The following is a 15,000-nucleotide window of genomic DNA, read 5'->3' on the forward strand; positions in this document are numbered from 1 at the left end:
AGTGGATTTTTTTAAAATTCCAACACAACTAAGTAATAAAACTATACGATCACAATAAACAAAACTAATATATGTAGATTAACAGTCTAATATAAAGTTAATTTGGTGCCGTGACTTTCCAGGATCTTGTGTTAGATTCATTGTGAAATTCTGACTTCTAGGAGAATCAGGTTTGGGGATATTTTTAAAATTAATATGCGATAATCATTTTTTAAATATAAAGATATACAGAATTGTTACTGCCATTGAGGGTGAATAATAATAATAACAATAATAATAGTTAACAAAAGATTTAAGAACAAAACAAGTAAATAAGAATGGCGGACCAAAATGCGGTAGTGGGACTCATGCATACAATGGATGCACTTTCTAATGCAATTGCCAACAGTGCAATTGGTTCTCTTATTGAACCTTTCTATGGGGATCCGAATAAATTTAAGGAATGGATGCGCTCAATTTCTAAGTATGCTACGTTGAATGAGTTAGATGATGGAAAGAAGATAAGGGTAATGATGTTAACAGCGAGAGGACCTGTTAGTGACTTTTTGCATAGAAGAAAGGAGGCTAATCCACAAATTACATTTGAGGAATTGCAGAGTGAGGTAACGGCCAATTTTGCATAGGTCACCGATAGTGAACACGCCCATGTTCTTTTACGTACAGTCAAACAAAAGTTAGGTGAGCCTATCAGTATTTTTGCTGAAAGATTATATGGACTGGCAGCCGATGCATACAGACAAGCCGACACTAGACAACCAGAGGCTAGGCAAATTGTTGAAAAACAGCTGATAATGTACTTTACAGATGGGTTGTTAAGCCAGAGAACTAAATACAGAATCATTAGGGAAGAACCGCGAACCTTAGCTGAATGTATAACTATTGCCATGAAAGATCAAAATGTTGAGAAGAGATTTCAACTGAGAGTAGGTCGTCAGGGTGGAGTAGAAAATAGACATGTTGAGCCGATGGATACGAGTCACGTTAGGACTAAAAGAAATGGTTGGTTCAGAAATAATAATCGGGATAATCAACAAGGGAGAGCACCTAATAGATTGGTTGCAGAAGTGGAAAGAAGAGATAATAGAAGATGTTATAACTGCAATAGTCCGAATCACCTTATCAGAGACTGTGACAAACCACGCAATAATGATAGGAGGGGGCGAGCAACTAATTACAGAAGATTTGCCGGTAATTATAATGATGCCTCTCAAAATTCTTTAAACTAAATCACTCACTGGATGATGGAGTCCACTCAGTGAGAGGAAACAGTAGTCGTGTTCTTGAAATGTCGTTTACACATAGAAATGCGTACAATAGTATAATTGTAAAATTACAATCAGTACAATTAAGGGGATTGATAGATACAGGAGCGGAAGTATCATTGATAAACAAAAAAATTTATGATAATTTAAAATATAAACCTCAGTTAAAAAGAAAACACATTAATTTACAATCAGCAAATGGTACACAGATGAAGGTTGCAGGGACAGCAAGCCTTGATATAAAGGTAGGGGGAATCAAGTTCACCCACGAATTTTTTGTTACCAGCAATCTGAATCGTAACCTGATAATAGGTAGGGATTTTTTAGAAAAGAATGATGCAAGAATTTATTTTGATTTAAGGAAATTAAGGTTAAAAGGTGCTTATGTTTCGTTAGAAAATGATGCGTTTATTTCGTCAATTTCAAGGATAAGTAAAACAACAGTGTTGAAACCACAAACAGTATATATGGTACAAGCGGGTATAAAACAAAATCCATATATCGATAAGAGTGATACATTACAATTACAACCAGCAAGTCAAGGATTTGTTTCATCTCAACCAGAACTAGAGATTAGTCAGGGTCTTATTACACTTACAGATAAGTGGAGATTTCCAGTACAAATTACTAATTGTTCAAATAAAACGATTAAATTGAGAAAAGGATGTATATTAGGGTCATTAGAAAAGGTTAAGGTGATAAATTCGGTTCAGTATGACAAATCAGTAGGACAAAGAGAAAATAATACAGCAAGTGTTTCAGACGAAGAATTTAAAAGTTTTATACAAGTAGCACCAGAGAATAAAACTTTAGTTGAAGAATTATTAATGAAAAATAAAGATGTATTTGCTTTCTGTGATGAAGAACTGACAGGTACAAATTTAGTAAAAGCGGAAATTGAAGTAGATGATATGACACCAATAAATTTAAGGCCGTATAGAGTACCGTTAAATCAGCAGTCGGCAGTTAAAGAAAATATAGATGAAATGTTAAAAGCTAATATAATACGCCCGTCATTTTTCTCCATGGAACTTTCCATGTGTTATAGTGGAGAAAAAGCCCGATTCAACAGGAGTTCGCCCTAAGCCACGCATCTGTGTAGATTTTAGGAAGTTGAATGAAAGAATAAAATTGAGATCTTTCCCGTTGCCGCTCATTGATGATTTGTTGGCCTCATTGAACGGATGTACTTATTTTACTTTAACTGATTTACGCTCTGGGTTTAATCAGGTGTTTTGTGATGAAAAAACATCAGAAATTTTAAGTTTTTCTTTATTCTGTGGAAAATATCAGTATAATAGATTACCATTTGGACTTGGAATTGCGCCATCTACATTTCAGCGATTAGCAAGTAAACTATTAGCGGGGATGGAAAATTTCGCAACGGCATACATAGATGATATTTTGATATTTACAAAGGGTTCGTTACAAGATCATTTGGATAAAGTGCAATTAGTGTTTAACCGTTTGAGACAAAACAATTTAAAACTAAAATTGACAAAATGTGAGTTTGCAAAGAAACAAATAGACTATTTAGGATTTGTAGTGGACACGGATGGTGTTAGAGTAAAACAAGATAAGGTAGAAGCCATTAGATCATTACAGCCACCCACGAATGTTAGACAAGTAAGAGGATTTATAGGTATGGTGTCATGGTATCGCCGATTTATACCAAACTTTGCACAAATATCAGAACCTCTTGTTAATTTAACACGAAAGTATAGTAGATTTAAATGGACAGACGATTGTAAGAAGGCTTTTGATTATCTAAAGGATAGCCTTACGACGGTGCCGTTACTATTTTATCCTGATTTAAATAAACCATATATTTTGTATACTGATAGCTCAGACAATTGTATTGGAAGTGTGTTGGTTCAGTTGGATGAGAATGGTCAGGAAAACCCAATTCACTTTCTTAGTCACAAGTTATCTCCGAGTCAAGTTAAATCTTATTCGACCTCTGAAAAAGAATTATTTGCTATATTTTATTCGTTACAAAAGTTGCGCTATTATCTTTATGCTAGTGAATTTGAGGTGAGAACAGATCATTTCCCTTTGAAATATCTATTTACTGCCGAACAGAAAAATAGAAGAATACAAAAATGGGCACTGTTTATTAATAGTTATAAATGCACTATTTCATATATCAAAGGTAAAGAAAATACAGTGGCAGATATGTTATCCCGAAGTCCTCCAAAAGACGAAACAGTAGAAGATGAAATTGATTCGGATAATGAAAATTTTATTCAAAATTCTCCAATACCGATAGCGGCCATAAATACTAACAGAATAGATCCAACACCTATGAATGCAGGAAATGAGTTAATAGAATTAGAATTACAGAGAGATGTAGAACAACCGACAATAGATGATATTAATATCAAAGCTGAACAAGACCAAGATGATGAAATTAAAGACATAAAGGATAAATTAGATAATAAAATTGCAGATAAGTCCTTACATAAGAGATTCATGATTGTGGAAGGAATACTATATTACGTATCACAAATTGATGATGACCCAGTGTTACGTTTGTTTATACCGAAGAAATTTAGACATGAAGTAATTGTCCAATATCATGATGACAATGGACATATGGGTTTAGATAAAACATTCAGTGCTATTAAACAAAAATATTATTGGAAAAATTTGTATAAGGAATTAAATGATTATATTGATAAGTGTGTTAAATGTAAAGAAAGAAATTTACAAATTCAGAAAGCACCCTTAGTGAATGCTACGTTACCTAGCTACCCTTTTCAAGTAGTGCACTGTGACGTTGCAGGACCATTACCTTTAACTATTTCGGGCAATAAGTATATTGTTTCATTTGTTTGCGCATTTTCCGGCTGGATAGAAGGCTTTGCTATACCAGATAAGTCATCAGAAACTATAATAAATTTATTTTTAGAAGAATTTGTTACCAGATATTCTTGTTGCGAGCAATTTGTCACTGACAATGGAAAGGAAATGACTTCTGAAAATTTGAGAAGGTTCTAAAATATTTAAACATTAAACATATCACCACTTCGTATTACCACCCAGAAGCAAATAGCAAAGTAGAAAGAAGCCATAGGACGTTAAATGATATTATGTCAAAGAAAATTAAGGATGATCCAGATTCATGGGATTTACATTTAAACCAAGTGTTATTTGCAATGCGCACCAGCGTATCTAAAACGAGTAAATCATCTATCTTTTTCAATGTATTTTTACGACTTCCCATGTTGCCTTTAGATAATTTACTAGCTGTAAGAAGGAAAAATTACAGTTCAGATTATTATGAAACCATGTTAGAAAAACAGCATAAGGCTTTTATGTCTGTTCTTAAAAATACAAGAGAAGCCAGGCGTAAGCAAAATGAAAAAACAGAAGAAAGACTTAAAGAAGAATTGGAAGTGGGAGATTGCGTATATTATAAAAATTATACAAGAAGTAATAAATTTGAAAGAAATTGGCATACTCATTATGTTATTTTAAAGAAAAATGGGCCGGTATCGTTTATAATTAAGAATTTATTAAGTGGTAGATTAGTAAAAGCTCATGCAAATTCACTTAGGTTAGCTAATTTAGAGTGGGAGGTTCCTAAAGAAAAAGGGAAGAGGTTACGAAAGACTCAATATGCTGAATCACCAGTAAACACTAGTGATAGTGAGTCGGAATCTCAATTAGTAGACAACCTTGCTGAAGACAGTGATAGTGACGAAACTATTAATTATGATCCAAATGAATATGAACTTGAATTTAGGTCAGAAGATGAGTCATTATCGGAAGAGGATCCAAACGAAGTGAGAGATAGGATAGAACACAGACAAAGAAAGATTAAAACTAGTGATGACACTATAGAAGATGAAACGCCTGTGTTTGAAAGGCAAAAGTTTGCTAGAACTACATCGTATGAGGCGGATAAGAGTAGTTCAGAGGAAATTGATCATGAACCCATGGAAATTAATCACGTTGCCAAGGGCAATAATAGACATAATTGTAAACGTCAAAATGAAAGAAATAATCAAAATGAAAACAAAGACAAAATCAAGTCAATACTTAGTGCCATTGCTGCGGCGCTGTAAGTATCTACTGTAAGATTAAGACTCCAAGATAAGGGTAGGGCAATTAAGATGTCCGAGCGCACAAGTTATAAAAAGTTGTGGGTAATTTCCCAATCAAGAGTGACGCAACCCGATTGATAATTGTATATTTACATTATGCGGTTAGAGCATAATGAATCAAGGAAATTGCGCTATAGGAATGCGTACATGTATTTTAAAACCTTATTCTTTTGTAATAAGATTTTAATTGTATAATGAATGATAAGATTTTAACTCATTTAAAATTAAATTATTTTTGTTGATATTTATTCTGTAGAGTTGGTATGGCTTTGTCGTTGGAAGTGGTCCTTATACTCACTTGCTCTTTAACCATGACCTCCGCGTTGATTATAAGGCAAAATGTTGTATTTAATAAAATTGGAGACATATCAATTTCCAGAAGTACATGGACAATCACTTTAGTCATAGACTTTCAACCATATGAAAAGATACTTACTAAATCATTAAATGACATTAAAAGGATTACAAAAGGTGTAGCGGATGCCGCTCAGTCGCATCATAAACACTATACAAATCATTTCTTATCTAGATTTGGAGCGTTAATGCATGAAGTAAAATTATTAAATCATACGAGGGAAAGAATTACTGGGGTGTTTAGAAAGTATGATAAATTGAGAAACCGAACAAAGAGAAGTCCATTTGGCTTTATTGGAGATATAGCAAGTTCACTTTTTGGGGTGTCAACTGAAAAGGACTTATCAGGTATCCGTAAGGGTTTGAAGACATTAGAAGAGAATCAGAATAAAATAAGTCATGTGGTAGAAAAATCACTATCTATAATTAATACGTCACATAAACAAATAGTAGAGAATAGAAAAAGAATAAATCGTTTAAATACAGGGTTAGGAGAACTATTTGCTGATGTTGCTGCAGTTCAAAATCACACAAATAGAGAAATTGGAGAAATAAGAACATTTTTGAATCTTTATCTCCAGCTTGAAACTGTAATAGACAATGCTCAAGAGATAATGATGGAAACCCTAAAACATGTTGAAAATTTACAGTTACAAATTGACATGCTTAGTACTGGAAATTTACCTCCAAGTGCTGTTTTACCAGAAGAGTTAATTAATATTTTGGGTCAGATAAAATCTAAGTTACCACCACATTTGAGATTACCTTTTGATCCGTCACAAGAATTATGGAAATTTTATAGATACTTGAAATTCTCTGCTACATTTGACGAAAATAACATATATATGTTAGTAAAAGTACCGTTAGTGGATCTTCGAAGACACATGGAAGTTTATGATGTCATTAACTTACCACTACCAAATGCGGAAATGTATGCTAATGCTTCTGCAATAATTCAAAACCACAGACGGCATATGGTAGCTGAATATGTGATTGAGTCGAAAAATATAGCGATTAATATTGAAAGAACCAGATACATTATATTAAATCAGGAGGAATCTATCAGGTGCAGGAATTTAAACTTAATAGAGTGTGAATTCAAAAGTCCAATATTTCCTATAAATGTAAGCAAGTATTGCGTAATAGTCATGTTTATGAATGATAACTTAAAAATAAAAGAGTTATGTCAAACAATGGTGAAACCAAATGAGGTTTTACCATCAGCTAAATTTGTATCAGAAGGAATATGGGCGGTGTCAACAGTAAAACAATTGACATTCAGTTTAGTTTGTGAAGCCAGTGACAAGGGGCAATTTGGACTGAAGTCTGTAGCTTTGCAACCTCCTTTGGATTTGTTAAGATTAAATGAAGGCTGTATGGCCAATAATGAGTTCATTACCATTCCAGCTCATTACAACATTAATTCAATGCATAAAATTCAGACTAAAGTAGAAGATTTTTCTAAGGAATTTTCCAAACAAACATTTCAATTGTGGCAACCTTTATACAAGGCAGTACCCTCTTTTAATCACACTTGGAATGTAAGTAATCTAGAAAATGTTAAGGAAATACATATTGATGATATGATAAAACAACTTCACTCTTTAAAACCGTTGGGATCGTTAGATGGCAGTAACTGGACGTGGTTAGAAATATTGGGACTGGTAACATTAGGAGTAATACTAGTTATTTTGGTTTATTTCGGGTTAAAGTATAAGAATCAATTAAAGCAGTGGGCACCAAGTTGGATAAAAATTGGACAGGTAGCTAAGCCTGAACCTGAAGAATATCCGTTGAAGTCGGGAGGAAACAATGTGGTTGAACGGAAGGAACTGGAAAGAGACCCATTAAAGGCAATCTACCCAACCATTATGAACGAAGCATGACAACTTCATAGAAGATTTTAACGAAATGATCTAGAAAAGTATAAGAACAAAAAAAAAATAAAAAATAAATAAATAAATAAGTAAATAAAGTAAGTGAATAAATTATTCTACCAAGATATTTTCTTTTCTCAATTTTTAAGAATTTGCATTCAGGATATGATGCTGCCTGCAGTAGGAGAAAGGAAATGGGGAGACAAGAAATTCCAGGAAGAGTTAGTCTTGAGAATGGAGAGGAGAATGAATAGCAACTATTGGGGGACTTTAAGATGCCTTTGCCGGGAGACGATAGATGGAGAAGTAAAGTATTTCACTTGGATCTGAGAGCGGCAGCATCTCGCCATAAAAGAAAATCAGCTTATGTGGCAAATTTAGAACTGCCGCCCCTAGGATCATCTTTATGGAGAAATAATAAATTTTTAGAAAAACTATTTGACAAAGCGGAATTACACCCTAATGGTGACAGGACGGTAGGGCCAGTATTATTGTCGTACGGGATGAATTGGGAGGACAATAATACTCAAGCTCTAATTCAACACCATGCCTGTGGCCGTTCGTTAGTACCCATAGATTATCGAGTAGGGACTGGTAGGCATAGATTAGGTCTTAGATTTGGGATTGGTAGGGGAGTAGCGCCCCTAAAGTGTAAGGAAGAAAATTATAAATAATTCAAATTATATAAATAAATACTAATGTTAAAAAGACATAATTTAGTTCCAATTAAATAAAAATATTTCATTGAATAAGGAAACGAATAAGGAAATTGAACAATAATTAAATAAATAATTAAATAAAATAAAATATAATAATAATAATAAAATAAAAATTTTAAAGCTCGGAGGTTAGGTTGTGGTTTAATCAAAGAGTCAAAAACCAATAAGGGAGTGGTAGTACCTTTCGGTGAGTGACTTAGTCAGGAGCCACTGGTCCACACCATATTGAATTCACATACTGAGATGGTCCACTTCCCCCAACGAATAAAAAAGTCGGTGAGATGTCCAGGCTCATGCTGTCGCACTCAATGTCTGTTTGGTGAGATGTCCAGGCTCACGCTGTCGCACTTGATGTCTGTTTGGTGAGATGTCCAGGCTCACGCTGTCGCACTCGAGGTCTGTTTGGTGAGATGTCCAGGCTCACGCTGTCGCACTTGATGTCTGTTTGGTGAGATGTCCAGGCTCACGCTGTCGCACTCGAGGTCTGTTTGGTGAGATGTCCAGGCTCACGCTGTCGCACACGATGTCTGTTTGGTGAGATGTCCAGGCTCACGCTGTCGCCCTATATGTCTGTTTGGTGAGATATCCATGCTCACGCTGGTTCCTGAGAATGTCTGGCTGTGAAATGTGCATATCTGGGATGCTGAGGAGGATGACTTGGCAGAGCTGTGTTTACAGACTTGAACAAGGACTAATATAATTTAAGATTGTATTTTATTTAAAAAACCGTACGTTGATGAAGCATACAATATATGTGTTAATTGATTATTCAAGGTCTAATGAGACAATTGATCTCTAAATTGACTGCAGAGGGTTATAGTATAGACTCCAGTAATTTATAATAATATGATCAATGATGTGTATTTACAAGCTTAATAATATCATGGTACTACATGATAAAATGTGTTCTGACAACTATGTATAGATAAGCATTATCTTATGGATTGTCGATTTATGGAAAAATATTGAATGTAATTATTTTTCACTAAGTTTTACATTGAAGAAATGCATGTGATGATAAGATTAAGATGTTACATTTTGAATTTTCTTACCTTAATTGGGGGAAGATATTAATACCAATGAATCAAGGTGATGGGATGTTAATAATGTATATTGAAATTTTTTTGAAAAAAATTTACTTTAAGTGAGGGAGGAATATAAGAAGGTTGGACTTACATCTTATCCTTTACTTTAATTACTTAATGACCAGATAGGTTACGACCATTATGAAATTGCTAAAGGCTATAAAGGATTACTTCATCTTGTAGTGTATTAGCGTAACGATCTCTACCAGGCACTATTTTGTAAGATTGATACTATTTCCAGATGGGTTACGACTATTATGAAATTGCTAAAGGCTATAAAGGATTACTTCATCTTGTAGTGTATTAGCGTAACGATCCCTACCATGCACTATTTTGTAATATATGTAGATTAATTGTTAAGATTGATACTAATTATTGCCTATTAGGATTATAGTTTGACATGCCAAGTCACGTTTAATCACTGCTGGCTGTTATAAAAGAAGAGGTAAATTAGAGAGAAAACAGAGCAAGGGGAAGAGGAACATCGGACGACTATCCAGTTGTGTTGACTCTAGCCATGGCATTCAGGGACAATCCGAATTTAAGGTAACTTAACGATTGCCGAGCTAAATAACAATAAGAACTAAAGAACTATGTAATCTAATTTAAAGACTAAAGAACTAAGATAAGGAAGATGAAGTTCATTGGGTTAAGGTTAGGATGATGGCCATAAAATATTAAAATGAAGAACGTTTGATTAAAATATTTAAGAAAGTAAATAAACATACAAGATTTCAAGAATCTGTTTTTGTTGAGTGGATTTTTTTAAAATTCCAACACAACTAAGTAATAAAACTATACGATCACAATAAACAAAACTAATATATGTAGATTAACAGTCTAATATACTTCGACTAGGGATCGAACCTCAGACCTTCTGATTACTGGTCAGAAGTGCTACAATTACAATGGTATTAGACTGTTGTTGTTTTTTGTTTGTTTTTCTTTTGTTTTTTTTGTTTTTTTGTTGTTTTTGTTTTGTTTTGGATGTTGTTTTTTTCTTGTATTTTTCTTTCTTGCTTTGTCTGGCACCTTTCATACACACTTGTTCAGATCTTTATCTTATACCCGTGTAATGCTCCTTAATTTCTTAATTTAATAACGATAATAATATTGATAAAAAAATGCAGAATAATCACAAAATAACATGATCTAATAATATACTGTATTGTAATTGTATCTGTGTAATTAGACTCATGTTGTTGAGGAGTCGTTCAGGCCCTACCAATTATTGACGCTATCTATCGCCATGTCATTGCTGTTATTGTCACGGTTATTGTAGATACAACGTCAGGACGCTATAAACCCATCTCTTGAGTGAAGTGACATGTAAAATGACAGTTTTAACGACGATGCTCTCAAACGTGTCAATTATGACAACTGTCATTCCCGTTTTCCATTGACAATCTGACTTTTTCCAACAGAGCTGACAAATGAAATCTTCAAATTTACGTCTTTCGTGACTGGTTTTTGTTATGTAAAGGTTACATCACAAGTGTGTATGAACACTTGTGTTACAATACAAGGTGTCATTACAAGTCAATGACCGTTAACTCGCTTAATCCTAGAGATTTTTGCTCCTTTTCCAAATTTGAAAAATTATTAAAAATGAGCATGTACATAGATAGTTTTTTTTTCAACTACCATTAACGTGTAAAAACTAAAAACATTAGCTTTGATGCAACGCCCATAATTTGTGTCAGAAAAATGTAATAAATAGGCATGGGGTAAGAGTACCCTCGGCATACTTCGGATATAGTCGGTGTTAGGGTTGAGGGAGTTAAGGACTTGTCAGCCTCATCGACTGTGCATGACAGAACGCTGTTTAATAAAATAATTACATAAAATGATTTCAAAATAAAATAAAATAAAATAAAATAAAATAAATAAAAGTAAAATTCCCTTTATTCATTCCATAGGGGAAACTTGTCTCTAGGGTCTATTCCAAGGGAAGACTGGAACAACTCAGGCGTCAGCCGCAATGCAGCGCGCAAATTATTGAGCTAGGGGGAGGTGACTTGATCAAGGCCACACAGCGCAGTGGCGAGTGATCTAACTCGGTACCTTTCGGGTACTAAGCAAAGACCGTACCACTGAACCACGCTCCCCCCCCCCACCCCTGTATATCGGGGTCTACGTACACATATTTTCAGGTCTGACAACCTTACGCAATAATTATGGGCGTGATTTAATATTCTTGTGATAGAGAATATTTTGCGTCGGTTTTTAGATGAGCCCATAATAAATTGGGTTATCAGACCTGCAAATAAGTACACGTCAGTGAGGGGTAACTCTGATTCTGAACAATGAATTTACAATGAAATTAACGCAATTTCACAGGTTCACAATGTATAAAATGTACTCCTCAAAACAAACTTGAGCTTTTTATATAGCGCTATATCCACCAAACGTGCTCAAAACGCTTTGCAAAAGGTCCCCTACCAACAGCAACACTTAAGATGTAGGACGAGACATGACGCCTGTTAGGCGATATTCAATTTGTTTTCCCGACAGAGACAATACTGTTAACGGCCAGGTACTCATTTTACACTTGAGTACGATAAGAGAATGTGAATAAAGAGCCTTTTCCAAGGACTCAACTATGCGCCGAGTGAGGCTAGAACCCAGGACCTTACGATACGAAAGCGAGTGTCATACCACTAGACCACATCGCAGCACAAGAAAAAAAAAGACCGAAGTCTGTTTGGTTAAGTGATGTATACACGTATTTCACTGTCTATTTGTTGGCTGAAGATCATCAATTTTAAGCCCAAAACGTTCCGTGTTTTTGTATTTTGTTCTGTTTTGAAGCTGTTATATTTATTTTTGTCCATGACAAAATAAATCACAAATTCCCGAGCCTAAAATTGTAAAAAAGGCGTTTCCCCAATTTACGAAAGCATTTATTGCTTTCGATGTCTAAGATGAAGATGACTTGAGGTGTATGTATTTGAATGGTTTTCAATGTTATCAAATCAAACCATCATCGCCGTCTATCATATGATCATTTTTATCAAGTGAAGTTTTTTGTTATGATTATCACATTACATTCTCAAGATGATCGGTTTAACAATAAGTCAAGTGTGTCAAACATGGCTAATGCTTGCTTGTATTTGTGCATAATATTGACAACCTTGACAGTTGCATTATGTTATAAAATATATAATGCATTTTGTATTACAGTTAGATTCCATCAACACGTCATCTTCTTAATGAAGCATCGATAGATCAGCCGATAGAGTACTCGCTTTAGGCTGGTTTCGACCCCGGATATAGTCAAGGTTTTTATTTCTAACACCTAACTATACTCATTGGGTAGCTGGGTCTATAAAATGTGGCGGGAATCATAACCCCAACCTTATCCGACAAGTCACTAGCGATTAATGAGGATGATTCGTTTCAACAAGTAGACTTTATTTCACTTTATTTGTAAATTTCTCTATAATATTGTACACTGCCGTAGTCTGAAAAAAAAAAAGTAATAACAAAAAAAAAAAAAAAACCCCAAAAAGGACAACACCTCCCCCCCCCCCCCGAAAAACAAAGCATTAAAAAAAAACCCCTCCCCCCCCCCCCCCCCCCCCCAAAAAAAATAAACCCCCAACAACCCCCCCCCCCCCCCCAAAAAAAAATAATAAACAAAAAAAAACAAACCCCAACATACAAACAAAACAAACAAATTTAAACAAACCAAGAACAAAACAAAAAAAAAAAAGAAACAAAACAAAACAAAAACAAAACAAACATACAAAAACAAAAACAAAAATAAATAAACAAACCACGTGTTTAAAACATTGGCCAGCAAACTCGTCCTTCAAAATCTCGATGGATCAAAATGACCTCTCGTCATACTAAAAAGTCCCAGGGTTGAGAGTTTTTGACAAGATGATGGACATTTCAATCGTGCGATATTTATTATTAAAGGACGACTTTTCTGGCCTAAATTTTAATTACACGGTTTATCAGATTACGGCAGTACGGAAGTTCACGTTTTCTTTTCTTTTTTTTCTTTTTAATAACATCACGAGAAAACATTTACTTTTTTAGACGAGTATCCGGTTATTTTCGTCTGGTATTATGTACTGGTATTAGGCCCGATAGTACATATATGAAGGCCTGACATTCGAACCCACTTATGGACCTGGATTAACATTGTTGTTAATGGACAATATGTTGCGTCACTTAAAAAAAATCATTTACAACAATGAGCCCATAATGAATTGGGTTCTCAGACCTGCCAATAAGACCACATTGACCTTGTTTGAGCGTCAAATCAACATAAAGATTTCGGTATGAACGGCTAATTTAACCGTTCAATCCAAAACATTTTATTTTTGAATTGATTTCATTAGACATTTTCACGAAAGGTCTCGTTCATTTCCATTCTCAAGTGATGATGATGATGATGATGATGATGATGATGATGATGATGATGATGATGATGATGATGATGATGATGATGATGATGATGATGATGATGGTGATGATGATTTTTGCCAATTTCTACCAAAACACTTTAAAAAATTTGGCCAGAAAACTTTTTTTTCAATGAATATTGATCTATAAAACGACAACCATTTTTTATTTCAAAAAAGCTTTTTATAGAGAGCAATATCCACTAAACGTGCTCAAAGCGCTTTACAAAAAGTCCCCGACCAACAGCAACACGTAACATATAGAACAAGGCATGCCGCCTGATAGGCAATATTACAAATTCACACCGTTAACGACAAGGTACTCATTTTACACATGAGTACAGTGAGGGAATGTGAGTAAAGAGCCTTTTCCAAGGACTCAACAACTATGCGCTGAGCGAGGCTCGAACCCAGGACCTTCATAAAATTGACAAAAATATCTCAGGTCTAATGGGTTTTAAAACATGTGAGTAATCGATCATTGATTAAAGAAACAATTTTCTGGCCAAAAATGAGAAATACCAAATTGTATTTTGTCCGAGTAGGCCTACGTCATAAATTTGTATTGCTCGTCTGTCGAGCATACGACATGTCGTTTCGTTCGTAATCAGGCGAGCTGTGGCGTGAACGAGTAGTCGGTGTTTACCAACTCCATTACCCGCCCAGCCTTTACTCGCTTGAAGGGGTAATCAATTTGTCCACACCCTACAAACGATTCCCAAACACTGGAATCGATACCCCGTGTTATCGGAGGGTTAATGTTAGAGCTATTCTATGCTACACTATCTTTAAAAAAATAAAACTTATTTTATATTTTGGTCAGTAAAACTTTTCAGCCCTTTATCGAGAGATTAAGATGACCCCCCCGACTTGTTTAAAAGTATCAACCCTGAGACTTTTTTTTAATAAGCCCCAGGGTTTTAGACTATCTGACAAGTTAGAGGGCATTTCAATCTATTGATGAATGAAGTTATTATTCAGTGTTTAGGCCAATATGAAAAAAACAAAAAAAAATCATTTTGTCAAACAGTGCGAGGTAGTATAGCATACAGGTGATGAATTATTAAATGAAGCGACGGTTTGTAATAATTTATTTATAGCTAGTAGTGACTGGTATGTGTGTGTGTGTGTGTGTGTGTGTGTGTGTGTGTGTGTACGAGTTATTGTTACTGGTCAGGG

At 34.6% G+C, this 15,000-nt stretch overlaps 2 protein-coding genes across 3 annotated transcripts in view; one reads left to right on the top strand and one right to left on the bottom strand.

Moving 5' to 3' along the window:
* The window catches only part of LOC144972549 (zinc finger MIZ domain-containing protein 1-like), a 473,233-nt gene that overhangs the window by 436,294 nt on the left and 21,939 nt on the right, over positions 1 to 15,000 (bottom strand). The window lies entirely within an intron of this gene.
* LOC144973873 (uncharacterized) lies at positions 1,472 to 2,347 on the top strand. Its single transcript, XM_078916761.1, has one exon. The coding sequence runs from the start codon at positions 1,472 to 1,474 to the stop codon at positions 2,345 to 2,347; it is 876 nt and encodes a 291-aa protein (XP_078772887.1).

Source organism: Berghia stephanieae, chromosome 5 (assembly GCF_034508935.2).
Source record: "Berghia stephanieae isolate SIO BIC M18660-M18661 chromosome 5, UCSD_Bste_1.3, whole genome shotgun sequence".
In the NCBI taxonomy this organism is placed as follows: Eukaryota; Metazoa; Mollusca; class Gastropoda; order Nudibranchia; family Aeolidiidae; genus Berghia; species Berghia stephanieae.

What these genes read in the sequence shown, in the direction of transcription:
- LOC144973873 (XM_078916761.1), top strand. Translation starts at nt 1,472, where the DNA reads ATGAAGGTTGCAGGGACAGCAAGCCTTGATATAAAGGTAGGGGGAATC.